At 34.3% G+C, this 27,520-nt stretch overlaps 4 protein-coding genes and 2 pseudogenes across 5 annotated transcripts; 2 read left to right on the plus strand and 4 right to left on the minus strand.

Annotated features, from left to right (window-relative positions):
- Positions 1-2,473: 2,473 nt before the first annotated feature.
- LOC18600348 (phosphoglycerate mutase-like protein AT74H) lies at positions 2,474-4,729 on the plus strand. Its single transcript, XM_007030724.3, is given in 3 exon segments — positions 2,474-3,178; positions 4,243-4,667; positions 4,669-4,729. Coding segments are annotated over 3 exon segments (930 nt in total). The 5' UTR covers positions 2,474-2,712; the 3' UTR covers positions 4,708-4,729.
- Positions 4,730-5,335: 606 nt separating this feature from the next.
- LOC18600349 (uncharacterized) lies at positions 5,336-6,255 on the minus strand. Its single transcript, XM_007030726.3, has one exon. It carries the CDS (start codon positions 6,148-6,150, stop codon positions 5,539-5,541), a length of 612 nt encoding a protein of 203 aa, XP_007030788.2. The 5' UTR covers positions 6,151-6,255; the 3' UTR covers positions 5,336-5,538.
- Positions 6,256-6,552: 297 nt separating this feature from the next.
- LOC18600350 (Mitochondrial inner membrane translocase complex, subunit Tim44-related protein) lies at positions 6,553-10,926 on the minus strand. The gene is made up of 12 exons (XM_007030727.3): positions 10,760-10,926; positions 10,397-10,437; positions 10,163-10,266; positions 9,970-10,050; positions 9,659-9,741; positions 9,032-9,083; positions 8,637-8,726; positions 8,344-8,412; positions 8,121-8,222; positions 7,578-7,646; positions 7,237-7,293; positions 6,553-6,836 (listed from the first exon to the last, which is right to left on the minus strand). The coding sequence occupies exons 1-12, from the start codon at positions 10,843-10,845 to the stop codon at positions 6,750-6,752; spliced, it is 921 nt and encodes a 306-aa protein (XP_007030789.2). The 5' UTR covers positions 10,846-10,926; the 3' UTR covers positions 6,553-6,749.
- A 286-nt stretch (positions 10,927-11,212) lies between these two features.
- Positions 11,213-15,620, minus strand: LOC18600351 (sodium/hydrogen exchanger 1-like). The gene is made up of 14 exons (XM_018121156.2): positions 15,260-15,620; positions 15,059-15,177; positions 14,687-14,784; positions 14,493-14,552; positions 14,348-14,394; positions 14,071-14,265; positions 13,518-13,564; positions 13,353-13,419; positions 13,047-13,147; positions 12,404-12,505; positions 12,144-12,282; positions 11,997-12,059; positions 11,833-11,916; positions 11,213-11,739 (listed from the first exon to the last, which is right to left on the minus strand). The coding sequence occupies exons 1-14, from the start codon at positions 15,437-15,439 to the stop codon at positions 11,398-11,400; spliced, it is 1,644 nt and encodes a 547-aa protein (XP_017976645.2). The 5' UTR covers positions 15,440-15,620; the 3' UTR covers positions 11,213-11,397.
- Positions 15,621-18,254: 2,634 nt separating this feature from the next.
- Positions 18,255-19,295, minus strand: LOC18600352 (AAA-ATPase At3g28610-like; annotated as a pseudogene).
- A 914-nt stretch (positions 19,296-20,209) lies between these two features.
- On the plus strand, positions 20,210-23,162 carry LOC18600354 (non-functional pseudokinase ZED1-like; annotated as a pseudogene). Its single transcript, XR_016026551.1, has 3 exons — positions 20,210-20,763; positions 21,319-21,439; positions 21,856-23,162. The product of XR_016026551.1 is annotated as a non-functional pseudokinase ZED1-like (transcript).
- The last annotated feature ends 4,358 nt before the right edge of the window (positions 23,163-27,520 follow it).

Raw genomic sequence — 27,520 nt, forward strand, 5'->3', positions numbered from 1 at the left:
CCACAAATATTATCCTCACTGCAGTTTCACCATAGCTGAAATCCGGAACTCAGCAGTGCAAATATTGAATCTATTGACACCCAAAAGCTTCATTGAGTAGATATAAGATAACCCATTTTCACAAAACATCTCTCAAACACCAAATAAACCAATGCAGAAGCAAGAATCTTCAACAGAATAGGACTTTTCTCTTTCGTATTTTTCCCTCTGGCGTAGATGGGGTCTCTTTCCAGAATTCAGAACTTTACTTAAACCAAAACTGGATTTTGATTAATTGATCTCAGATTCAGCCTGCCTAACCATGTTTCTCGCTTTACATAACAAGGTGAAAATTTTGTTTGCACTTTGCACATTTCTAATTTGTTGGTCTTATGTTTCCAAAATACTAGGTAACAGAATTCCTGCTCCTCGTACATATTATATGGGTACTTTTGGGATGACAAATATTTTAATGTACTTTTTCAGTTTCCTTGTTTAGTGGTACTATGATTTGTAAGGACCCACAAAATCAATGTCACATGAGGTGGATTTGGAAGTACCCTTTTGCACTCCATCCATTTAAATGGACCAGTGGAAGCTGTCTCTCCTTAACTTTGTGGTCTTTCCACCTATCAGATGGCATTGGCGGAGAAGTGATGTCAACTCACAGCAAAAGGAAAAGCTGATGGGTATTGGTTAGACTTACTATTCTTGTTAACGTGTTATACAAATGTCAGATATGATTAAATACGAAATATATTAAAATTAAATATGAATACGATATGTTTAATATTTATATTTTAAAATTAAAATATGTATATGTATATATTTAATATACGTATAACATAATACGACACGATAAACACGTTTATTAAATATATTAATATGCGACACGACACGATTAATAACACGTTTAATATGATTAACATATTTACCACGATTAAATAAAAATATTTATAATTAAATATGATTTTATTATTTAAATTTAAAATTTATAATTATAAAAATAATTATAACAAAACAAAAATTATAATAACATCAAATAATCATCAAAAGCTAAAAATTAGGATTGAGCATGTATAATTACATTATACTCTTTATAAAATTAAAAAAAACTTATTAAAATAATTATTTAAAATTATTTATATAAGATTAAAAAAAATTTTAACTATTAATTTTAAAAAAGTTAATAAAATTATCACGTATACACGTTTAAACGCGATAACACGATTAAACACGATAACAAGATTAAGTAAACATGTTTAAATGTGTTTTAAATGTGTTTGAAACGTGTTTGTTGTGTCTAATATGTTAAGATATGAAAATTTTTATATCTTAATGTGTCATATATAATTAAACACGAAATATGTTAAGATTAAACTTAAATTTTATTTAATTTATATTTTCTTGTATCGTGTTAACGTGTTGTATTTAAAATTATCAAATTTAATATCGACATATTTCCTTAGCATTGGTGTGAAAAGTAAAAACTGCTTTGAGCCACCAATATTTTTTTGGTCAAAGGTGTATGAATTCTTGCTCTAAGAAAGGGGAAATTTTCTCATTGTTTTTTCCACACATGGATGATATAAACCACAAGTCAAAATGGAAAAAGCTTTCTCTCTTTGCTTTTACGGGCAAAAGACTCCTTCCCCTTCTTTCTTCCTTTCCTTGAGGCCCGCCGTGCCAGCCTAGGTGGCCAACAGGGAAACAGGTTTGACATGTCAAAATTGATAGTACAGCAATAGGATATGCATCTCCATCCTGATCCAATCTTTGTCAGAGCTGTAAGATTCAAGCAAATCCTTAAAACAGTTGTTGCCAGCCAAGTTCTAGTTAAATTGATCCCAAAATTAAAAGAAAAAGGCATAAAAAGCACAATTAATTTCCCCTCATTTTTCAATTTATTTGAACCTTGGGTATGCAATAGGAAAATGCATACAACAGTTTAACTCTGAACCCATTACAGAGTTGAATCAAGAAAAACCAAAAGGGTCTAGAAAATTGCCAAGAAATAAATTGTAAAATAGCAATAACATTAGTAAGTATTTTCTTTTCCCATCACAAAGAAGTTTGAAGCTTGAAATTTGGCATGGATGTCATCAACTGTTCAAACAAGTCGGTGAATACTTTTGGAATTCCACTCATTAACACGTTTTGATGAAACTATGAAAAGACTAATTAATTAATGTATATGTCTTTTATTGTATTCGTATTGTGAATATGATGATCACTTCAAAATTTAATATGCATGTGATTGCATTCAATCCTTGTCTGCTTAACAAATCTAAATCTACATTACATTTTTTGGGTTTGGATCTAAATCTATATAGCTATCTTGAAATTGGGTCTTAAATATATAAAGAGAAATATAAAATAAAAAGTTCGTAAATGGAGGAAAGTGCCAATAAAACTAAGAAATACATTTGATGAAAAGGGTAAAGAAATCCCAAGTTCCCCGTAGAACTGTTGAAATGTGAAAACAAAGAAAGACGAATGGAATCTTATTCCCATAATTTAAGATAAAGAAAGAAATTTCTTGGAGAAAAGCTCACCAAGCAAAGCATTATAAATAGGAGGAACATTAAAGCCTTTTTTACTCTATCCAACATTCTTTGAGTTTCTACCCAATCCCAAATTCCCACCTTTGCCAACTTCAAGAAATCGAGTTTGCTATACCAAAACCTTTGTTGTTTATACCAGAAAAAACCCACCAAGAAAGGAAAGAAAGAAATGCAAGAGAATAACCTTAACCACCATAACTGCAGGCTGTTACCCAAACGCATAATCCTGGTCCGGCATGGTGAATCCGATGGCAACTTAGACACCTCGGCCTACTCGACAACCCCGGACCACAAGATCTCCTTAACCGAACAAGGCCGTGCCCAAGCCCGCCAGGCAGGCTCCCATCTCCGGGACCTCATCTCCGGCCACGGGTCTTGCTCTGATTGGCGGGTCTACTTCTACGTCTCTCCTTACGAGCGCACCCTATCCACGCTACGGGAGATCGGGAAATCGTTTTCCAAGAAAAGGGTGATTGGGGTAAGGGAAGAGTGTAGGATTAGAGAACAGGACTTTGGGAATTTTCAGGTGGAGGGAAGGATGAAAGTTATAAAGGAGACGAGGGAAAAGTTTGGAAGGTTCTTTTATAGGTTCCCTGAAGGTGAATCTGCTGCTGATGTTTTTGATCGTGTTTCCAGTAAGTTTCTTCCATCCCTGAGTTTTTCAAATGTAAAGTTTGCATTTTGATTAAAGGGTGGTTAGGAAATTGAGTTTCTTTTGAGAAACAAATGGTGATTTGGAAATGGGAAATTGAATGGTTTTTGAATTGTTGTTAAAAGTTCAAACTTTTGAAGAAGTTTTCTGATTTTTTAGCTGTTTTTCGCTGTCTTTTTGAACCTTCTTTTGTTTAAGTTGAATTTCTGAGTTAATACAAGCAATTTAGTTGCAGAGAAGTAGGATGCTTTTTGTTTCTTTAGTTAGTCTGTCAGCTAGTTAATAAGTTTGTTAGTTGATTTGAATTGGTTCATGGGCATTTAGCAAATTGATGCTGAAAGAAAAAGGAAGTAGTAGTGGTAATTTATAGTAGTTTAGTAAGTTGATACTGACATTGAAAGTTCTTTCATTGATTGTGAAAGCTAGAAGAAAGGAAAAATAAGACTGTTAAAATCAATGTAGGAAGAAGATCTCAAAATAAAGTGTCTTTTTGTTTTTTTTCTTGGCTACATCTCTCTGCTTTGAATCTTTGAGAGAAAAGATTTCTTTTATTGCTTCCTTGACTATGTATGAGCATACATTGCTTTGATATATGAATATTTTTCTAATCTTAACAAATTGAAGCTAGGGAACAAGCTGAGACAGTTTTTTTTTTTTACTTTATGGGTGATTTTGATTCTTTTTAAGATGGTTGTGCATGCCTCTTAAGAGTAACTCTTCTGAAATTGTTTGCCTCCCCTTTGGTTAGGGAGGGGGCTTGATTTTTGTCATTGCATCCGTGTAGAATTTGAATGAATTAAGAATAATTATGTTTAATGGCTTTGAAAGTCTTCAATTAAGGAAAGTAGGATCGAACCAGATGTGACTCTGAATTTTCAAGGGGATTTTATCTATTGGAAACACACCTGTGGGTCTAAATTATGGTTTGTACAATGTTAAAATGAGACGAAGGGATGGATTCTTTAATCTTAGCAAATGCTTCTGTTATGTAGTACTTAGGGTGGGATTGATGGAAGAAAAATTGAAAAAAGATGTTGAATTTTGCAGGTTTTCTTGAATCTCTATGGAGAGACATAGACTTGAACAGGCTTCACAATGATCCTTCTCATGACTTGAATCTCATAATAATCTCACACGGGCTAGCCGCACGGGTGTTTTTTATGAAGTGGTTCAAGTGGACGGTTAAGCAATTCGAGCTCTTGAATAATCTAGGCAATTGTGAGATTCGAGTTATGGAATTGGGACATGGTGGAGAGTATAGCTTAGCAATCCATCACACCGATGAAGAGTTGCTAGAATGGGGACTCTCCCCAGAAATGATCGAAGACCAGAAATGGCGAATCCACTCCGACAAGGCTAGTTGGAATGATCATTGTAGCTACTATCTGAACTCATTTTTTGACCACCAATTAGACTCAGATGAAGATGTCACAAAGGTTGATATTGACTCAGATGATGATAGCAGAAAAAATTGATGTAGATACTGATTCTTTGAATTCGAAAGTTCTGTGATATAATAATATCTATTCCCAAAGTTCATCTGTAATTATCCTACCGTCTTTTTCTAATTTCAAGTTTATAATTTGCAATTCATTTACAAAGAAAAAGACTGTAACTTAAGAGACTGAAAAAAGAGCCAAAGAAGGATGCAAAGAGGAGCAAGTCGATGCTACAGTGAGGATAATTTGCAGTTTCTTCAGGTGAAAGACCTCAATCCTAAATCATCAATAAGCTTATTCATCAGCAACATAGGAGCAAACAGTCATACCTCTAAAATGGAAGCGATTTCCTTTTCTGTTAGCAAAGAAAGTTCATCCAAATCTTTCTTTCTTTCAGCAATGAGTTTAATAGGAGCATCAGCAGTCCACAAACAGTAGAGACTGTTAATCATCCTAGCATAAAAGCAGTCACCTCAAGCCACAGATTGTGCTGAAGGGTGTGTTGCACTGGCCTGTGACAACTGCATCAAAGCTGAAGTTTAGTGCAGTTCAATAGTGCATTACTTCTCAATGCAAATACAACATGATTTGCATTCAACTGTGGTTTTGGCTCTTGCTGCCGGCCTTGTGAAAAAGGATTATGGATTAGGAATGTTTCTCAAGCAAACCATAAGGAAACATCTATAATCAATGGAAGAAACTGAACCAACTTGAAAAGATTTATTATGCTTTGTTTTCACTTCTGTACAAGTTTCAAAATAACACCTATCTTAGTATTTGTTAAGATTAATAGGTTATCTTGGCGATCTCCCTAGCCAACAATATAGAATGAACAAAGCAGAAGGCAAATGAGCTAAACCCCAAACTGCTGCTACAAGTTCATATATATGAATTCTCACCGAGCTTAGATACCCGGCTTTAAAATCGATTTCAAAGGTTTTGGCTCATCTATTTCTTGGTCAAATGAACCCATTTTTTCTGTTCCTTTCTTCTTTCTACTTTTCTTCCTGCTTGCTGCCATCTCCTCTACCTTGTCATTTATGCTGACCATTTTCTTTGGAGCTTGAGCTCGAGTTGCAGCTTCCTCTTCATTTTCCTTTTCCTTGGATGGTTCGGAGGAAACGCTAGCATGACCGCCCATTTCTTGAGCAGGCATTTTATGATCATGGGCTGGATCTGGCTCTACTTTGTCCTGCAAACTTGCATCTTCGAATGGTATTTCTTGAGCAACTTTTTTATGATCATGGGCTGGATCTGGCTCTACTTTGTCCAGCAAACTTGCATCTTCAAATGGTATTTCTTGAGCAACTTTTTTATGATCATGGGCTGGATCTGGCTCTACTTTGTCCTGCAAACTTGCAACTTCAAATGGTGTTTCCTGAGCTGAAGCCTGATGAGAACTTTGGCCTAACGTTACACTTCTCATGGCGTATGTTGCTAGACATTCAATGATGAAGTCGTAGAGCCTGTGGCAAAGGCCAAGAAAGCTTTGAACCATTTTTGTGGGATATTTCATTAAGGAAATATTTTTAGAATGTGATCTGCAAATGGGAATGGAGGGGAATGTTAATTCTGATGAATGGTGAGGAATACTTTTCTTGGAAGTAAGGAGAAATACTTTCCTTTCCTTTAAGGACTTACTTTGTTCTAAACCCGAAGTTTTTGTCTACCTTATTGCTTCTATACAAAGCATCAGAGGCTAGCAAGAATATCAGAAAGGAATTGTTTAACAAGTTAAGATTACTAATAAGGACAAAGCCATTATTGATGCAATATGAATACAGGAATATAATTCTGAATCTGCACTAGTTCTTCCTCTTCCCCCGAGGTGGGAAGATGGGCATTTGATGATTTGTCGATAAGAACTCCATAAGAACAACAAGGATTGCTTGAGAGGAGGAATTTGAAAGATATGACATTAAGCTGTAAACTGCCAGTCATTATTACTCTTTAAAGAATTCACTTCGAAAATTGAGTCGATCAAAATGAATAGAATACATGTATTATACAGATTGCATAACTTACAATACGACCAGCAAACAAAATTGGGTAAGAGTAAATTAATTATTCGTCATCAGCATGGCAAATATTGGTCTGCAGTCAATAATAGCTGGCTCACACTTTGATTCGCCCACAAAGACGCCAGTAAGCTCCAGGATGAAAGAGAGACTTCTCAAATACCCAGATATCACGAACAAGGACCTGGCGAAACACAAAGAAGCAAGAATTCCATGCAACACTTATGCAGAGGAGACCACACTTAAAAAACGAGTAGTGATACATGAATACACCAATGCAAGTGAAAAGTATATCATCTAAGTAAAGACATGACTCTGTGAATGCCTTTCGATCCACAGTTGTTTCTGTTATGTTCATTTTGTTTATATAATATAACCTTTCGAGTTGGTTAATTGCAGAATCTTCAAGTATCTGACCAATCTAAATTAACCCTCAAGAGATTCCTAACCACTTAGACTCTTAAAATCCTTCTATATAATAGTTAGAATATTGCAACAAATTAAATCAATCAAAAGGAGATGGACTATAAAGAGAGGAAAGAATCAAGAATCTATGTCATGCTAATATTACTAACAATCAATACCTCCTTAGTTCTATCTCCAGCAACAACAGCACCTTTTGAATCATATGCTTCAAATTTCTGCCAAAACAACAGAGACATTATCCAGGTCAACCAATGACCATACTTATATCTATTAGAGGAAATTAAGAAGCTGTCTTCTACAATTGTTGCTGCGCATCAATAATAAAGGAAAAGTTTTAGCCAAGAAACAACAAAATATAAAATTGTCAGTCATGTTAGGTATAGCTGCAATCTTGCTTGAGCAGACTGTGCTATGCTTTAAATAGGTTCATCAATATGTATGAACGTGTAATGTGCCACCATACAAAGATTTAGAGGAAGTTAAAGTAGAGTCAGTTTACCTGCTTAGACAGAAACTCAAGAGTAAGTTGTATGAAAGCTTTATTTATGTCATTCTTATCAACACCAATCTGTAATATACAATCATCAGACGGCAGGCCATTAGTTAAAATAAAACAAAGGTGCTGTCAATTAATTAAGATCAGGGTTTCATATCTGTACGTTTCCACTCTTTTCACAGACGCATCTTTATGATACAAAAAGCATAGGAAATCCACCATATTACAATCGCATTCCACAGGTTATATAATATAAAATGCATTCATAAACAAACGAAGCCATTTCCAACCACAATGCATACATAAATTATTAAAGAAAAGTATCAACTACTACTGCAATGTTAAGGGTTCATGGCAATTGAAAATAATCAAACCGAAACGCCATATAACATTTCTTCCTACCAAACACACATTGCAAGCATGGTTCAGCAGCTTTTGTCTGATCATCCTGATCTGAGTTTTTCTATTTAGTTCATAGAAAAGTAAGACTTCAAATACAACATGGGGAAGATCAACACCTAAACAAATGATAAGTTGGATGCTAACCAGTCGAGCTCGCAAAGTTCGTATTTTAACAATAGGTTCAACCATCTCCCAGTAAACCTGACTCCAGACAGATTCCCTTTTCTTAATTTCATTCTTGAGTGCCTATTAGAAGTCAAAGAATGTATCAAGAACGATAAGTATAAATTAATACATGCAATAGAATTAAACATAAAAATCTTAGAGAAGCAAAAGCATGACAGCATGTAAAGGAATAAAAACTTACAGAGAACATATTCTCTGTAACTACTTTTCGTAATGTTGTTTTGTCACCATTCGCCATTAGAGTGTTTATCTGTGAGAAATGAAAAGTATTTCAGCATGGAGAGAAAGAACAGCAGTGGAAGTTTATAAGCAATACCACAAGAAAATATAAAATAAAGCAAATTGGCATATAGATTGCAGAACACCTTAGGTCGGTGCAACAACCCCCACCCCTTCTCTTTCTCAGGCAATGATAACCACAAACCTAGGTGATGAACCTATTGCACAAATTTATAGTATTAGCATTATGCATACCTCCTTGAATAGTTCAACGGCCTCCTTATAGAACTGGTTTTTTGAGTATCCAGATCTCCTTAACTTGGCAATGGCATAGGCACTTTTGAGCTGCAAACAAGAATCTGGAATGTGACTTATTAGATAATGATACAGTGGATCTCTCTAAGTCCATATCTGCATTCCTACATTGCAATTTGCACATGATTCACATTACCATTATTCTGTACTTAGGATATTAAAAGAAAGAGGAAGAAGGGAGATCTTTGGGAAAAACAATAGTATAAAGCATGCAAGATGGCCAGCTATTGTCACAAAAAGGATGGTCATCATGGCATCATAAAGCAAGGGTGTTTAAGACTATCCACTTGAGTTAGAACTTAGAACAGACTGTATAAAGCATGCAAGATGATTACCTCCGACTTGATATCATCCTTTGTTCTTCTCCAACCGCTTCTTGTGAAATATCTAATACACAAGAGATCAGAAGACAGCTGAGGGAATAAGTATATTCATGATCTATTTTAGGAAGTGAGTTCAATTGGCAAGGCACTACAAGAACATAAATCTAATGAGAATGAACCATGTGATTTTTACAATTCTACTACAAATTTTGCATCTTGAAGTTGGACTAATTCGCCCTCCTTTGATAGAAATTTTGCTTTTTCACTTTCACAGAATCGCATTACACATCCATGTCGGTAAGAGACATGGTGACCAGAACATTTTTGAACTTTCAGTTGACCATAATAAATTGGCTTTCTTGAAAGCTATTAAACTGGTTCTCAGAAAAGCTATGTATTGAAATGACAGCCTCGCAATTCAATTTTACGCATTTCCTTTTATCTGCATCTTCACATTAATTCTCAAAAAGAAGCTTGACCATAAGGTTCAACAAAATAGACAGTTGACCTTAAAAATAGTGCTATGGGCACTTTTGGAAAAATTCTTTTTAAACTAAGTTTGATGCTTTTGACTTAGTTAAAAACCTAAATAGCAATACCTGCAGGCTTTAATAACAACTTCACAGAAATCAGACTAACCTCTTCCAAAATGAGATTGGTTCGCCAGGTGCATAAGGTTCATAGACAAATCCAGGGCTGGTCATAGACACTTTAAGAGCTCCCTGCATTAAAAAGACATGAGCATAGGTTTAATTTACTTTGAACATCATAAATCATAGAATAATAAAAACCATTATAAATTCATCTATGGTCCAACTAAGAACAAATAAAAAACATATATGCCTATGAGATGTATGATAATAATGCACCATAAAGGAAATGTCCACCAGTACCAATCTAAATAGAAAGGTAGAAATTAGAGTACGGCCAGTTCAGAAGGTGCCACTGACCATTTGCCGTGCTTGTGCAGGGGCTTTTGCTTGTGTGCTTACAGACTTTTTGTCATTCAAAAAGATCAAGAATTCAGCAGCCTAAAATCAGATCGGAAAAAGGCACCAATTAACTGCCTTCGCAATCTAAAATCAGGAGCTCCAACACAAAAAAGAATAAACTGACTTTGCATTTCATACTACGGAATGTTACCATGGTAGAACGAAGTGTCATAGCGCTTCTACAAGTCCAAGGAAGAGCATTAGTATCTGTCTTATATAGACAAGAAGATGCGCCGTGGCTGTAGAATTGAGGAACTGAGAACAATGAAAGCGAGTTAAATTTTTTACGAAAAGAAGCCCTTTTCTTTGTGACAAATAAAATAGCTGATGAAATAAACTAAGCTTATGGTATTCCATAGAAATTGACAAAAAAAATTTGTCTAACCATTTGAACTTCCTGTGATATAGCTTCTAGAACTCCTGAGTCTGAAAAAGCAAAAAATCAATGCTTTAATACCAAAAAAATGGGAATAAGGAAAAAAAATACCCTTTAATTGAAAAAGGGATTCTTCTATATTCTATCCAATGTCCCCCCGTCTTCCTTCATTTTCCCCAGTAACCAAACAGAGCATTGTATAATAAGTTCTCAAGAAATGTAAGACGAACCCAAATACCTAAAACACAAATAGATTTCCCTTATTTCAATAAAGCTAAAGAAAAATCAAAACAACTTCGAAAATTGAAGATTTTTCTTTCAATTTTTGAAGCACCCAAGGTGGTAAATTCCAAGAAGAAAAAAAGAACTTACAGAAAAGAAGAAGATTCTCGAAGCTCAAAGGTTTGATAAAGAGAACGAATCGTGTTGAATCTTCGTAAAAGAGCCATCCTTTTCATAAAAATCGAACTTCAAATTCTCAATAGTTTTAATTTGATGCTGCTGATTCGAGAGAGAGAGAGAGGTTTTGTTTGAAATTCTTCAAGGGTTTAAGGAGAAAGTTTGTGGTACTACGCGGATGTATCAAGATCAATGCAGCATAACCATTTTGAGCTTAATGGGCCTGGTGCTGTTAACTATAAAGCAATAATAACCTAATAAATTTATAAATTACGGTAATTTAATTATTCACGATTACTCAATAATATTTCTTAAAATATAAATTAAGTTTCAATTTCTTGATTGGATCTATGTTAATCCATACTCTTAACTGTAAATAAATTTCATTTTCAATCAAAATTTATTATAAATTAAAATATCTTAAAATTTCATGAATACATAATATTTTTCTCAAATTTATATAACAAAACTTGTGTTATGATTATTTCTTTTTTTCCTAATTACATTGACACTACTTTACAAAAATAATACTCATAAGATTTTATTGTGAGGCATGGAAAAAGAAATTAATAGAACATAATCAACAAATCAAAAAAATGGAAAATTCCGTTCTAATGCCGTGCTGAAGGTTCATCAGCTGCACCAGTGGGTGAACCAGGTACAAATGGAACAAATCCCCTTCCACCAAAAACTGGTCTCATGAATCTGTCATCAAATTTTCTCCACAGGTAGTGGACAGTCCATGTAGGGTGAGTCATTAGCAACCTCAAACTACTTCTCTTGGGGACTGCTGGTGGTGGTTGATTCTCTGCCAAGTCACTTGGTTCACCATTCTCAATGAACAGGATTCTTAAGTCTTCCAGGCTAGGGATATCAGTAGCGTCTGAGATGTTGGGTTTTGCATGTCTTAGCAGCACTGCTTCGATCAAAGGCTTGGTTATGGAACCAAAGACCTGTTGGAGAATGGGAAAATCCCCATATTAGTGTTCCTGGCAGGACGAGTTCAACATGTTGCAGAAAAACAGGATGTTAAACTAATAACTTACCACTGTACTAAACAGGACTACAATTATGGTAGAGGTGATCATTAGAGCTGAATCGTGTGTCGATGAATCCTCAGAGTTCGAAAACTGCATTTGAGTATGTTAATATCAACAAAGAAAGCAGCAAATTAAGCTGATAAACTAAAATTAGGAGTATGACAACTCACCTGGTTATAAGACAGTGCAATGGTAACTGCACCTCTCATGAGGCCTGCCCACCACATTATAAACTGAGAATTCAAAGAGTTAGCAAAGTTTTGGAACAGGAACTGTTTGACAATGGCTAAAAATGCTTGGATGGTTGCAATTATCACCTGTTGTCTAAACTCAATCTTTGTACTGTCTCGTTTCCGGATACAGTTTGTGAAATTTGCCAGAGGGTATACAAATGCTGCCCTTCCAACCAACACCAATGCAAACATCGTTGAGCTGACAGCAACAGAAGTTCCTGCACTGAATCCAGAATATATGATGCAAGTTAGAATCATAAGATATTCTAGCTGCTTACTCAAGCAAATTCCATATTTAGCAACTGAGTATTTGATCAAATGATACATCAAAAAGAGAAAATTACCTTGCACTGCTGGCTTTCCATTTGTCAATGTCCAACGCATCCATGCCAACATAAAGGAATATAAATATTTCTGCAATGAATGAAATTGTTGCAAATGCATGCCTGAAATCATCAACCAGTATGAGGAATGAGGATTAAAGCATCTCATAGGAAATCCATCAAACTTGTTCAACCTCTATCTATAGCACATATTAGAACCATTGGCCAGAGGACAATATTAAGTTGCAGCAACTAATAACTTGTCAGAATATCAGTTTTAAGGTGAGAGATCATCTTAAATTGAAGTCGAACAAGTTCTTTAAACCCATCCAAATGCAATGTCTACGAATTACTTAACATATTCATGGACTGAATAGAAATTTTAAGACTATTCGGGTACATAAATGAAAGTGCATATGCGCTTATGCACACATCTTTAGACCAACAGGTCAGGTTAGATAGAATTTGCAGCAAAACCTCTGATATTGTGACGCATTCTCAAATTTATGTTCTCTGACTTGTTACCAAACTATTAAAACCAACCAATTTACTAGGACAATTTAGAAGTCTTCCATACTAATTAACTAACAAGATTTGGTGACAGTTATGCTCAAAGATGCATCTTCAAATATCAGGGAAGAAAAGAAAGAGAGAATGCTCTTACTTTGTTGTTACCCTCGAGCTTTCAGTAACATTATGCCATGTGTAGTGTGACATGACAATGCCACAGAAGAAAATTGTCAAAATCCCACTGAGACTCAGTAGCTGCAAGAAGAAAATAAGTTTATTCCTTTAAGAAATCCACTGCCAAGTCATGATTTGCAGAGATAACCCATCTGTAATGCTAGATTTGAATCCAAATCTTAGACATGCTTTTCGGTGGCAATTTCATTGTGATTTTTTCTTTCTAAAAAAGAAAAAGAAAAGGAAATGGAATCAATAGATGACTTTCAGATTCTCTTATTTGTACCTCAGCCAACATATATGACAAATAAGCCATGATCATCATAAGTGCAACTTCCCGGTCTGTTGAATGCCTATATTTTAAGAACAGAGAGAATTATCTCATTGGTCTAGAACAACTTTTAGTAACATTAGCTTCAACAAATGGCTGAAACAGGATACTCCTTCATACCTTCCAAAGTAAAGCGTTTTTATGATAAAAGCACTTAAAAGACCCGCCTGAAACATCAGAATGAAAGCATGTTAGCATATATTGAAGCCTTATCAAGCCCCCTCAAAGTGCTGACTTCAAATTTAGCAAGAAATAAGATAAACTTGTGAGGCTGATTTGGCTATCTGACTCTGGCTAATGCTCAAAGTCCTAACCAGGGAAATTTTGGACTTTGAATGATGCATTTTTGCACAAATAAACACCAGATCGCTTGTTAATGTCATCTATCTGAATAACAGTAAAGGAAGAAACTTGTTCTTGAGTGGAAGAAACAAGAAAATTCAAGAGATGGACTTAGCCTAGTTCTGTGACTGTAAGAAAAAGAAAAAACTTGCTCTAGCTTTTGATAATCTAGTATGCAATTCCTCAATCATCTTCTACCTTGCCATCATCTCATCCTCAAAGCATCCGAAAACCCCATCCTCATAAGACATATAGAAAATTAAAGGAAGAAAGCAAGCATATTCATTGAAAAATCTTTCAGTAATTTAAGCAACCAAACTTGATGACTTACTACTATACCAAGAATGGTACTGGTGAAGAAAAGGTAAAGAAAGGTTCCCAACAGTTTCAATGATATTGTGGCATCAATGTTGCTGAAATCAATTGACTGGACTGAATTGAAAAGCACAATAGAAGTAGCATCATTCACTACTCCCTCCCCAAACACAACACTGTAGAGGAAGGGTGTTTCATCTTGACTGAGAACCTTTAACAACAAGAAACAATTTATAGATTAGTGTCATAGCAAATTTATGTTTAGGCAAACAGTAGAACTTTATCAAACATACCTGCAATGTGCACACAGAATCAGTTGCTGACAAGATGGCACCAACAGCTGCATTAGGAAACTGAAACTGTCAGTACAGGAGAATCAACACGCAGCCGGCAGCATATCAAAGGAAGGATTGTGAATTATTATATCACTTATATCACCTAAGTAATCTTGAGTACTCAGGGATGTCACACCGATTCTCTTGAACAGCAAAATGGCACCTGCAAAGTTTCCAAGAAAATATCAGATAACATAATTAGTAAGCTATTTATCTGTGTATGTATCAACTTTGATGAATTCCAGGATTAACAATCAAAATTTCCTGGTAACTAGTAAAGAGACCAGTAGACCTTACCTAGTGATATGAGGCAGAATGAAATTACTGTGCCAAATATTCCAAACATCAATATTATTGTGAAATTCTTGAAAAACTGCTTTTTCTTGACCTGGAATCTGCAGCCAGATTTTCAAAAATTCAGAGACCAAGAACTGATTCCAATATTCATTTATGGGACTTTATTTTCCCTAGAAAAACTTATTGACACAAACATATTAACCACAAAAAATCTGGATCCCATCTCCCAGGTTCAATTAACATAAACCCCAATTGGAAAATAACTTGTTTTGCAGCAAAGATATCACATTCGATCCAATTTTAGCTTCAACCCATTGGTTTCAACCAATCAAAGTCACAATAAATGATTGAAATGATCAGAGAAGACCATACCCGGCATTGAAAATTATTGGAGGAAGCAAGTAAAGGAAGAACAAGTCCTCACTAAACACTAGAATCTGCGAACTAGTTCCTTTACTCACTAACAACACCACAGCTCCAGCACACAAACCCTACATCCAAACCACACAAAATCAATCACAATTCTACCAAAACAATCACCATTTAAGCTAGAATAAGAACAACTTCACATACCAAAAGAAGTGCTGTGATAGATTCATTAGCCCACCGATTCTCTTCTAGTAGATGTCCTATGATGATACAAGCACAGAGAAGTGAAAAGAAGACAGTAAGTGCAATGATGGTGCTAGTACTAAGAAAATCTGTTGAATTCTGGACTGCTGAAAGATGTGGCATAGGATCAAAGGTGGACATGTTCGAGGGTCTGTAGATGAAATTTACACTCACAAAAGTTGGTTTTTCGATGGATTGGAATAAAGGGTATTTGACTTATAAAAAGGAAGTTCAGATGAGGTCTGCAGTGATGGCGAAGATCAAGGATTCATTTGAGTTCTTCCAGATAGTTTTGTCCGGTCTTTTGAAAGCTACAGATGGAGGGAAGACTGGTAGGTACTGTGGGGGATTCGTCCAGTGTGCTACCCGCATGCTTTTTATGATTTACAATCTTCCAGATGGCACAATAAACATCAGCCACGTGGAATTGAACTAACTGCCATGCATTTTCATTAATGTTTAATGTAGTGAAAGTAACATTATGTCTTCACTCTTCTTGTAATTCTCTCTAAAGTTTACGAAAGGAATGATTTGATATTTAACTAATTTAATTAAGATATAATGAAAAAAAGTCTTTTTAAGTTATTTAAAAAAATTTAAAATTTTTTTATTTTTTTATTACTTTAAATTAAATTTTTATATTTTTATTTTAAATTAAATAAATTATTATAATTAATAATTAATTAATTATCTTTAATTAAAATATTAATTGTTATTTATACGCACATGATCTTAATGTGAAAAATGAAAATGTCTCATAATCATATTATGATGATACATCTATATATCATATCTTTATTTATTATAATATGTCATATATAGCATTAGTATTGCGTAATATAAAATAATAAAAATATTTTAATTAATAATAATTAATTAATTATTAATTATAAAAATTTATTAAATTTTAAAATAAAAACAAAAAAAATTAATTCAATGTAATAAAAAAATTATTTAAAATTTTTGAATAATTTTTTTAAAAATATTATATTCAAAAGTTCAAATGTTGGTTTTTTTTTTTTAGGTATGGCAAAAGTTCAAAAGTCCAAAAGTGGACTAACCCCTTGAATTTGTGGCATCACGTCAAGAATTCACTGGTGGAAACAAGGTGAATAAGTTGAGTTCACCTGCAGGAGATCGGATCGATACTCCCAAAGGGTGCGCTTGGTTGATACGGCCGTTAGTTGGCGTCCTTGTGAAGGGATATTTTGTTTCTTGTTTTGTAAAAATCTAAAATGCTTGAGACCAAGAAACAAGAGAATGAAAGACTAAATTAAAGCAATATTACATGCATGCATGTTAGCCAGCTAATTGTGGATTAATCATTGGCCACAAAATTAAAGCCTAAAAGTCAAGCCTCCTTTTGCAATGATTAAATCCTTGTTTTTCTTTTATTCTTTTTCTTTTATTTGTATTTAATGACAATTAAATCATAGTTAATTGCCCTTAAATGGATAATGGTTGCATGATCAACCATCCTAGAGATCATGGACAATGAGATCTCCTATATACCTTAATTAAGCTCATAACATGACTTTCAATGCTATATAAATACAACGGGACATATAGTTTATAATATTTATGAAAGATTTTAATTAGAATTTTACTATTAGGAAATAAATTTTACAAAATGTATTCACAATATAATGTTACGAATTTGTGCAGTCCTATGTTGAAAGCAATCAGTTAATTGAAATTGTGTATCAAAAAATTTCAAGTGAAGGAATCAATCGCGATGAATTGGTAGCTTTTGCAAAGATAGCACTTAGTTGCACCGAGGAAAATCCAGAAGACCGGCCAACGATAACTGATGTTGCAAAACAGCTAAGGCAACTTCATAAAGCTTCTCCATGTATTCCTTAGATACATTGATTGATGTTTAGCTTAATAGCTGAATAACTTCATAGAGAAAATCACGATGAATTCTCAGCAGCTACTGCAGCAATACTTGTTTTCAATCTGTTGTAGGACAAAAAGTCATGCAATTACTGTAGAGAAAGGAATAAACTGCTGCAGATTTTCATTGCATCAAATTTGGTTCAATTTGGAAGATGATTTCTCTGAGTAATTGGATCCTGATTTACTATTCAAACTTGCCAGGTGCAATTCTCTTCTTCCCTTCCTGTTTTCATTTTTGCTTTTCGGCTAGTTACTTCACTTTTATCAGTGCAATACATCTTCTTATATTTGTTTGGACTCGTGTTCTTATATTAACTAACCTTGATTATTCAATCCAATTTAAAACTGGTGTTCATATATCCATTCCATTGGATTCAGTAAAATTCCAGGTGGATGATTGTCGTAGTTTACATGCTCAATGGCTATAGTGAGGCTTTCATATCTCTACTGTAATGTATATTAATTAATTTAATAATTTTTTTTATATTTTTTAAATCTCAAGGATAGGTCAATTTCTAACACTGTACAAATATGCATCTATTAATTTTAGGAAATGACTGATGAGTAGAGTATCTTCCATTAAAATATAACTATTTATAACATATTTGAATTTGATTACAAAATAAAAAAATTAAATATGAGAATTTTATTATTTATATTTATAAACACTTAAATTTGAATTTAAAATAAAGAAATTAAAAATAATATTTATGAATGCTATGAATAAAAATTAAATTAATAAATTTATAAATTAAAATTCAAAATTATATTTATAATCATTAATAAATTTTAGTAAGTATTATATGAATGATTAGTAATTATATACTAGCATATAATAATGGCAAATTAGGGTTGAAAAGAAATAAAATTAAAAATCCTTAAATAATAATAATAGCATTGAAAATAATCTACAAAAGTCAAATTCACTCTTAAAGTCTCAACCTCCTTAGAAATTTAAAAATAGATAAAAACAAAAAATAAAACTTAAATAATTAATTAACCAAAATCTTTTAAATGGACTTTTTCTTTTTTTTTTTAAAAAAAAGGATTATACTTTTTATTCCTTCTTTTTGTTCTCTTCCTCAGCAGTTTCAAGGATTTTAACATCTTCTTCCTCAATCTCCTCTTCCTTGGCAATTTCTTCCTCAATTGCCTCCTCCTCAACAGTTTCAAGGGTTTTAGCATCTTCTTCCTCAATCTTCTCTTCGTTGGCAGTTTCAAGGGCTTCTATCAAGCTTTCCAAGCAAGCCTTTGGATCTCTCCCCACTCTGCCATGTAGCAAATGCTCATAAACATCTGGAGTCATATTTACTTCTTCCAACAAGTTTCCAATTTTTTCAAAGAGAGGATGTGAGTCAAGTTTCAAATAATTCTTTGCCAACACCTTAAATCCTCCAAGAGTGCAATAAGATAATTCGATATGCATATCCATTCTTCCCTTTTGAATCAAAACTGATCAAGTTTGTGGACATGATTGGTCGTAAACACAATAATCCTTTCTCCATCACAAGCAGACCAAATTCCATCGATAAAATTTTAAAATCTTGATAATGTAACTTTACTTTTACTTTTATGTTCATCATCAAAATTCAGAATCATTTTTCTTGTTTTTGCGTAATATCAAATGAACAATCTATATCCTCAACAACAAAAATACCCTTCCGTGATGAGTTAATCAAAAGAGTTTTTAAATAGGCATTATCCTTAATCGTGATTAACTCAAGATCATATATATCGTAACTCAAAAGATTAGACATGACCAAAATCAAAGTAGACTTACCAGTTCCTGGAGGACCATATAACAGATAACCGCGTTTCCAAGCCTTGCCAATCTTAGTGGAGGACCATATAACAGATAACCGCGTTTCCAAGCCTTGCCAATTTTAAAGTAATATTCTTTTCCTTGACTGAATGCTATAAGATCATTGATTATCTCTTTTTTCTTTTCAGGATCCATAGCAAAAGAATCGAAACTTGCAGGATGTTCCAACAATGTGTAATCCCAACCATCGTCAGAATTCATATAAAGCTTTCGTTGCCTCCTCTTTTTCTTTATGACCTTACCTTCTTGCAAAACATAATTTAAGCATCGCTCCATTACAATAACCCGATCTTTAGGATGAAATACAAGAGTGTAATAATTCTTATCATCAGTAGCTCAACTATATATTATTTCCTTATCAGGGAAATGTTTTCTTTATACCACGTAACCTTGATGCCTTCAAATTCATCTTCAATATCCTCGTAGTGGTCTGAGGAAAATAAAAGAGATGCCTTTCTCTTGTAAGATTCTGCTTTCAACCTGGTTGCTCGTGTAGCAGATTTGGAGCTAAGGTATACTCAATAGCGATATATGCATCGCTACGATGGTAAAGGCCAGAAGTGAACTCGTCAAATGTGATGCGAATGCTAGGAAAGAAATAGTTCTTCAATCTCTCTTGCTAAAACTCAATGCATTATGTCAAATAATCAGGAACCAATTCCAAAATCATTCCTCGAAAAAACATTAGGCTGGTGAGAACATCAGCCACTATTCCTCGACCAAATATCATCTTGCTTAAGGATTTTCTTTCTATTACTGCTAAGAAGAGAGGAGAAAGCTTTTTAAAAGAGAAAAACTAAAGAAGATAGTAGACAATTGACATAACCTTTATGAGTCGAAGCTATATATATTGAAAGGTTTCTTGTACAAGTTTCACTCCACTTCGGTTTCCTAGTTCTTGTTGAATTTTGTTTCAGCTTTCTATTTGAATTTTTTTTTATAAACACAATTAATTCTCCTTGATTCAAGTTTGACCCCATTTAGAATATCCTAGCTCCTGTTGGATTTTTTTTTTTATATAGTGAATTCATTCTCTTTATTTTCTTCTTTTATAAAGTGAATTGATTCTTCATGTCTCAAAAAAAGAAAGGGAAAAAATGCAAATTAAAAAAAAAAATCAAAGGAAAAGGTATGTAGCACTAGTATGCTATGGACATTTACTGGTAAAAGGTGATCTTTACAGCTACGGAGTTGGAGTGCTTGAGCTGGAAGGACGCCTGTAGATATGTGACAACCATCAGGGCAGGAGAACCTTGTCACTTGGGCGAGGCCAATTTTGAGAGACAAAGGCCGGTTGTGAGAGCTTGCTGATCCAAGGCTTGGAGGGAAGTCCCCGAAGGAAGATTAATTTTGTACCGGTTTGCACAATTGCAGCTGCTTGTGTTGCTCCTGAGGCAAGTCCAAGGCCTACAACGGGTGAGGTGGTTCAGTCATTAAAAATGGTGCAGCGTGTTACAGAATATAAGGATTCAATGTTAACCATTTCCAACAACTGGCCCAACCAGAGACAGTCCTCCACTGCTTCTGAGTCTGATGAGACATCGTCAATGTTCTCTTCGAATCCTCACTCTGGTCTAAGTGCCTTTGACAATGACAACTTCTTGCGAATAGCAGTTTCCTCTGAAGATCTTCATGAAGGACGATGAACACTTTGAAGAGAGAGATAATCAACTGGAAGCCTTCCTTCAGTTGGAAGCTCATCACAACCCAACACACCAGTGAGAAATTTTCTCAAAAGGAAGTGGTAAATTTGAAATAGGATTTTCAAAGGTGTCATAGATCTTGCAATTTGGATAGATGGGGATGGATGCTTCTTGTTGTCCCAATTGTTGCTAAGTTTTCCCCCATGCAGTGGTTGATGAAATTTTGTACATATGCCTTGTAGCTTGTTCAATTGCATTAGCTTTCGATTTCGAGGGATTATATTAAACTTTTCTTTATGGGTTCAAAAAACAAATTCTGCATGGATTGAGCTGTAATTCTTCTCTGTAATGACAAGAACAACCCACTTACTAATTTGGAGCCTAATAAATAATTCCAATGCTTGATTTAAATTTAAGTACTCTTAATTACTTCTAAGACTTGGAATAACTTTGATTGTAGAGGAATGGAATAGGACTTTGTTAATCTATCTTGTTTTTGAATCAATTAATTACCAAATAATTAAGGAAGCTACCTAGCCTTAGTGATGGAAACTTCTTGTGACCCAAGTTTATGTCATGACTTTGCATTTTATCTCAAGCATTAAACTACTGGTGGGATGTTTGTCCGTTGACCTGGAAGACTTGTATATGTGCAGGCAAAGAAAACTGCTGCAGGTTTTCATTGCATCAAATTTGTTTCAATTTGGAAGATTGTTTCTCTGAGTAATTGGATCTTGTGCTTCCTTTTTATCTTGATTCAATATTCAAACTTGCCAGGTGCATTTCTCTTCTTCCCTTCATGTTTTCATTTTTGCTTTTCAGCTATTTACTTCACTTTTATCAGTTCAATCCATCTTTTTCTTTTATGGATAAATATTTCAAACTCTCTGATTTCCAGCTACATATTCAGGATCCAAGGTCTTTACTACTGCAGCATCAGTGATCTGTTTGCTTTTGATTTGTTTGATTGTTATGCATCAAACTGAAACACAATTTTTTTTCTTCAGAAAGCACCAAAAGAAAAAAAAATTGAAATGATAGGTTATCCCATATGGAAAGGAAATATGTATTTACATTGCAATTTGATGATTTCATTGTTTATTTTCAATCAATTTTTTTTTTACCTTTACATGATTTTGTACATACTTGTTTACTATCATGTTTGTATAATTAATATAAAGTTCCACTCTTAGTCAAGATGATTGCATGTTTGAAAGTGAAGAGACATGAAGATGAAGATGAAGATGAAGATGGTCAGACATTTTTCTCAAAAAATGGAGGGGTTCTATTAGAGGAGCTTATTGCCTTCTGTGATGGCAAATCTAATCCTATTCGTCATTTCTCTGCATAAGAGCTTCTGAGAGCAACAAACTGCTATGATGCACACCAGATTTTTGTGCAAGATACTGGTTATAAATTGTACAAAGGCTCTCTAACGGACCGTCCAATTTTTGTGAAGAAGTATGACTCTAGCTGGAGTTCTCTTGCGGTAAACCCGTACAAAGATATTGCCATCGGATCACAAATGAGTGTTCACAAGAATGTTTTAAAATTTATAGGTTGCTACTTGGAGACCGAAACACCAACTATAGTATATGAATTTGCTGGCACAAAGAGACTCTCCACATTTATCTCCGCTACTAATGTTCAGCCTTTACCATGGAAATGGAAGTTGAAAATTGCAATAGGTTTAGCAAATCCAGTTGCATATCTCCACACTGCATTTTCTAGACCAGTTATCCATCGAGGTATTAAATGCTTAAAAATCATATTGGATGAGAACAATGTCCCCAAACTCATTGACTTTGGACTATGTATATCTATTCCTGAAGGGCAATCACACGCAAAGAGGGCTATCATAGGAAAAACAGGGTGGTGGGTTCCACCTGAATATTGGGCTAGAGGTTATATAACAGAGAAGGTTGATGTTTATCAGTTTGGATTGTTTCTATTTGAGCTTTTAAGTGGACAGGGGCTAGCTTACTTACCAATGGATGATACACTAGATATTGGGGAGCTCTCTTTTGAAAAGTTCATTGATGCTGTTGATTGGAGAATAAAATATGAAGGAATTGATCAGGAGCAGTTGTTGAATTTTGCAACACTTATCAATAGATGCACCTCTTATGATGAAGAAAAGAGGCCAACGATGATTGAGGTTGGCAGAGAACTCAAGCAAATTGATCAGTCTTTTACATCACCTTGTTAGCCTAGCCCCATTTGGCTGTACTCTTTTTCAATGGTAGCTGAAAAAAATCCTATAATAAGTAAACTTTGTATTTGTTTGATTGGCCACTACTAAATGTCCTACACAATTTTTTATTATCCTGTGCATACATTTTAGCAGAAGTTGTCTCCTGCAGATGTGTATTCCTCTGTTAATTTGATTAATTGTTAAAGTTTTGTGTAGTGTGATGCTTCATTTGTTCATTGAAAATGTAAGTTTTTCATTTAATCCAAAATTAAACAAGAATAAAAGTGAACAATTTGTTATTGCAAGTATACCACACTGCTAGGCCTCTTACTTTGCATTTATTGAGGGATTTCAAAGAACAATTTGTCCATTTTGATGATCTTTTATCTTTGTACAAATGCATTAATGGAGGAAACATGTTATTTCCCCATTTGCTTTAACCTTGCAGCAAAGCTGCTCCTTTATTTTTTTTTTCATAGCATCTTGATTTTATATTTCTTTTGACATGTTTTTCAGCACTCAATGGCAAAGTAAACCATCAGGAGCAACAACCCAGAGTAAACAATCGAGTGATAGGCATATCAAAAATTGCTTGGGGACAAGGAAACTTCCTGTGACCCAAGTTTATGTCATGACTTTGCATTTTATCTCAAGTATAAAACTACTGGTGGGGTATTTATCTGTTGACCTGGAAGACTTGTATATGTGCAAGCAACAAGTAACGAAAGGGCGGATTATTATGCTAAAATGGGGGTGTATAGAACAAATGATTGTGTGGATATGACAGTGTGTATGGAGGGACACCCTCACTTGTGTTTTGAGGGTATGGTATTATGATTCTGCTTCCTCGGGGGATAATCTATTATACATTGTCTGTGTTTTCCAATGCTAGAGGGAGTTTAGACCTTATCCTGTTGTCAACTGGGAGCAGCGAAGAGTGCATAGAGATGTAAGAGGGGAAAACAGCCCAGCAGGTTATCTTTGCTTCTCTTACTTGTTCTGCATTTTGAGAGACGCTATGCTAGACATCTGGTCTGGCTCTTTTCGATGTGTAATGTTTGTTTTCTTTTGTTAACATGGCCTCCATGATTAGGGAGTTTTTGTTGCAGGGGATGTATAGTTCACAGGGTATTGATATCGGTTGTGTTTCTGTAAGCCAGTCAATCGACAGTTTTCTGACTGTTAAACCTCAGCTGAATACGGTCTTTTTTGTACGTAAAAGAGTTCTTCTTTCGGCAATGAATCAAAGTTAATTTTCAGAAAAAAAAAAAGGGTTTTCATTACATCAAATTTGGTTCAATTTGGAAGATTATTTCTCCGAGTTATTGGATCTTGTGCTTCCTCCCTCTCCCTCCCAGATGCATGTTTTTATTTTTGTTCTTTCAGCTACTTATAATTTCACTTGTATCAGTTCATTACATCTCATGTTCATATATGCTAACCTTGATTAACTCAATCCAATTTAACATTGATTTTTTTTCTTTTTGGAATGGCTGTTGTACTGTATATTAATATAAAGTTGCACTCTTAGGCAAGATGTTTGCATGTTTGAAAGTGAAGAGGCATGAAGATGGAGTTGATCAGACATTTTTACCAAAAAAAAAATGGAGGGCATTTATTAGAGGAGATTATCGCCTTATGTAATGGCAAATCTAAGCTTATCCGTCATTTTTCTGCAAACGAGCTTTTGAGAGCAACAAACTATTATGATACACATTAAATTTTTGTGAAAGATTGTGGCTATAAATTGTACAAAGGCTCTCTAAAAGACCTTCCAGTTTTTTGTGAAGAAGTAAGAGACTGACTCTAGATGGAGTTTTCCTGCAGCCAACCCTTAAAAAGATACTAGTGAATACTCTACTCATCAGTCATTCCCTAAAATTAATGGATGCATATTTGATATTAAGCAAATCTCTGGTTATCAATTTATTAATTATTAGAATGATATTGCAGGTTCAGGTTCAGGTGGAAATGGTGCAATCATACACTTACAAACCTGAACCAGAAAGCTCTAGTGTTGCACATCCCAATAAACTGTTCCTATTGGCTAGTAGAGCTCAATATGTTTTGATGGACCAACTGACATAACAAGGACAGTACATTTTGGTGAACCAACTGGCAAAAAACAAAAGAATGTTTCACCCCAGTTCTGAAGGTGCTGCTTTTGTTTTGATCTATACTTGTTGGTAGCATAGGAGCCCCATATATGAACTATAAACTAAATGTAGTTGGTCTACAGCCATGCACTGGAAACAATTTGAACAACATGGAGATTAAAGGTTAAAAGTTAAATTATGAGAAACCCCTCTACCTACTGTTGGAGAAGCTTGTTCATTGACTTTTAATTAGCCTAATGATTGGTGTTCTATGATCTTTTCATTAAAGAATGTATCTATCTTGCAAGTTTTTCAACTAGCAACCAGCATCCAAGAATTAATACAAAGATTTACGCCTTCAAAAAAAAAAAAAGCCAACATCCAAGAATATGTGATATCTAACATATCCAACCTCTATTTTCTGAAGAAACAAGAATCCAATTTATAGAAAACTATTCCACCATTAGAAGAAGCACAATATTCTCCTCACTCTATTCCAGAGGTGAATGCTTTTTGTTCCCTATATGAAATTTCTCAAAAAAAAAAAAGCCAACATCCAAGAATGTATGATATCAAACACATCCATCCTCTGTTTTCTGAAGAAACAAGAATCCAATTTATAGAAAACTATTCCACCATTAGAAGAAGCACAAGATTCTCCTCACTCTATTTCAGATGTGAATGATTTTTGTTCCCCTGCACATGAAATATCTCAGAAAAAAAAAAAAAAAGCCTACATCCAAGAATGTATGATATCTAACATATCCATCCTCTGTTTTTTGAAGCAACAAGAATCCAATTTATAGAAAACTATGAGGTGAACGTTTTTGGTTCCCCTATAGTTGAAATTTCTTTAAAAAAAAAAAGAAAAGAAAAACACAAGAAGCAGGCAAGAGCAGCTTACATTTTTTTCTTTCCTTTTGCCATATCCTTGGCCGCCGTTTTACATTTCCTGGTGGCTTGATCCTTCTTGCACAGCTCTGCGGTGTGTCTATTTGGATAGCTATCCTCTCTTCTCGTGAAATCAGAGAAGTTACGGCTACAAGTCTTCACGACGGTATCGTTGTCCTTTGTTCTCTTACTCTTAGGGTCACCTCTCTCATTCATACTTGTCGGTTCTTTCTTCCATTTCTTCTTAGATTGCATTGAAGAAGCACCTTTGGATGATGCTGATTTGGATGGGAAGCTTTTCTTGCCTTCTGACCCTGCCATGTCAATCTTGGAGTTTAATAGGTGGAATCTTGAGAGAGAGAATTGTTGACGTATAACATGTCAATTCAGGGTCAGTATGATCTTTAACAAATTAATAATACATATTGGTATGTATATATCATTTAAGATAACAAGAAAATATGAGAACGACGCCCGTGCCAAAAGACTAACTGGACTTACATATGTTTACATGCAAACAATCCATCTACTGCTCTTGGAAGTACCCCTTTCTTCTATTTATCAGATTCCAAGATGTTTGGTTCCTGAAAATGAGGTAAGTATCATCACCCATGAAATTCGATTTAATTCATAACTTTAATTAACTGGACCACATTCATGCATTCATCATATCACCTCTGTACTGTACGTCTTCCCTGCCCCTGTCCGGCACCAATACAAAAGGAAAGACAATCAAAGAGATAGAGTTAAAGCTATCCACAACTAAATAAACGAGCAATCAAAAATGTCTAGATAATGAATCCGAGCATTTGACTCGTAAGTTAGTGCATAATCTCTCTTAGAGTTTGAATTCCCTTTCTTCGAATTCCAAAAAAAAAAAATTAAAACAATGTGTTACATTAACACTATCTACTAGAATTTACTAATAACCATAGAAAAATTAGTAACTTAAAACTATCGAGTTTAAAGGTCCTTTAGCCTAATGCTTTGAAGGGATGTCCAAAACACTTCTCACCATTTAAGTTCTTTATTGATTATCAACAAAGTAATCAATGATATTAAACAACATTTGAAACCAAATACTCCAAACAAATCAATGATACAAAATTCTTAACCGCGGTATTTAATTAGCCACTATATAATTCTTAAAATACACTTTTTTCCTTAATCATGGTTTTTGTCCTGCTTAGTTTTTTCATGATAAAGTTTATAATGAGGCTTTAAAGTCATGTAATAGAGGCCGTTGTAATGAAAGGGTCTGTTAAGAGGTCTTATAGGTATGTAATTGGTCTTAAAAATTAATGAAATTCACCTTTTCTTCTTTAAAAAAAATAATAATAATATAGCTTACCTGTCCGTACACAATGATTGTTCCATTGGTTGCATTGACAGCATCTGCTTCAAAAGAAAAAGAAATACATATAAAACAGTTGATCAAACCATGAAATTGCAGAAATCAATCAATAAACAGGTTTCCAGTACTCATATACAGTAGGTAGAACAAGAAACTCGTACACATGATCAGCTTGCATAGATTTGTCATAAAACACCTTACCAAAGCTAAACGTAAAGCCTTCTTACTTATCATCCTATAATATATAAACTCGAATCACTAAACTGAATTCTCTTCAAGTTTTTGTCATTTATTTTTGAAAGTTTTTATAAAACAAAAGGTAA

The sequence above is a fragment of the Theobroma cacao genome, chromosome 5, assembly GCF_053813885.1.
Source record: "Theobroma cacao isolate CCN51 chromosome 5, ASM5381388v1, whole genome shotgun sequence".
Lineage (NCBI taxonomy): Eukaryota > Viridiplantae > Streptophyta > Magnoliopsida > Malvales > Malvaceae > Theobroma > Theobroma cacao.

Bases quoted from the DNA above. Each gene is read 5' to 3' on its own strand.
- LOC18600350 (XM_007030727.3), bottom strand. From the start codon at position 10,845: ATGAAAAGGATGGCTCTTTTACGAAGATTCAACACGATTCGTTCTCTT. The intron at 10,051-10,162 runs GTAACATTCCGT...ATCTGATTTTAG, and splicing joins TGACACTTCGTTCTACCATG to GCTGCTGAATTCTTGATCTT. The intron at 7,294-7,577 runs GTAAACTGACTC...TTGTTTTGGCAG, and splicing joins TTGAGTTTCTGTCTAAGCAG to AAATTTGAAGCATATGATTC.
- LOC18600349 (XM_007030726.3), bottom strand. From the start codon at position 6,150: ATGAAATATCCCACAAAAATGGTTCAAAGCTTTCTTGGCCTTTGCCAC.
- LOC18600351 (XM_018121156.2), bottom strand. From the start codon at position 15,439: ATGTCCACCTTTGATCCTATGCCACATCTTTCAGCAGTCCAGAATTCA. The intron at 14,266-14,347 runs GTATGTTTGATA...TTGTTGTTAAAG, and splicing joins ATTCTGTGTGCACATTGCAG to GTTCTCAGTCAAGATGAAAC. The intron at 13,148-13,352 runs GTACAAATAAGA...TTCTTCTTGCAG, and splicing joins TGTCATATATGTTGGCTGAG to CTACTGAGTCTCAGTGGGAT.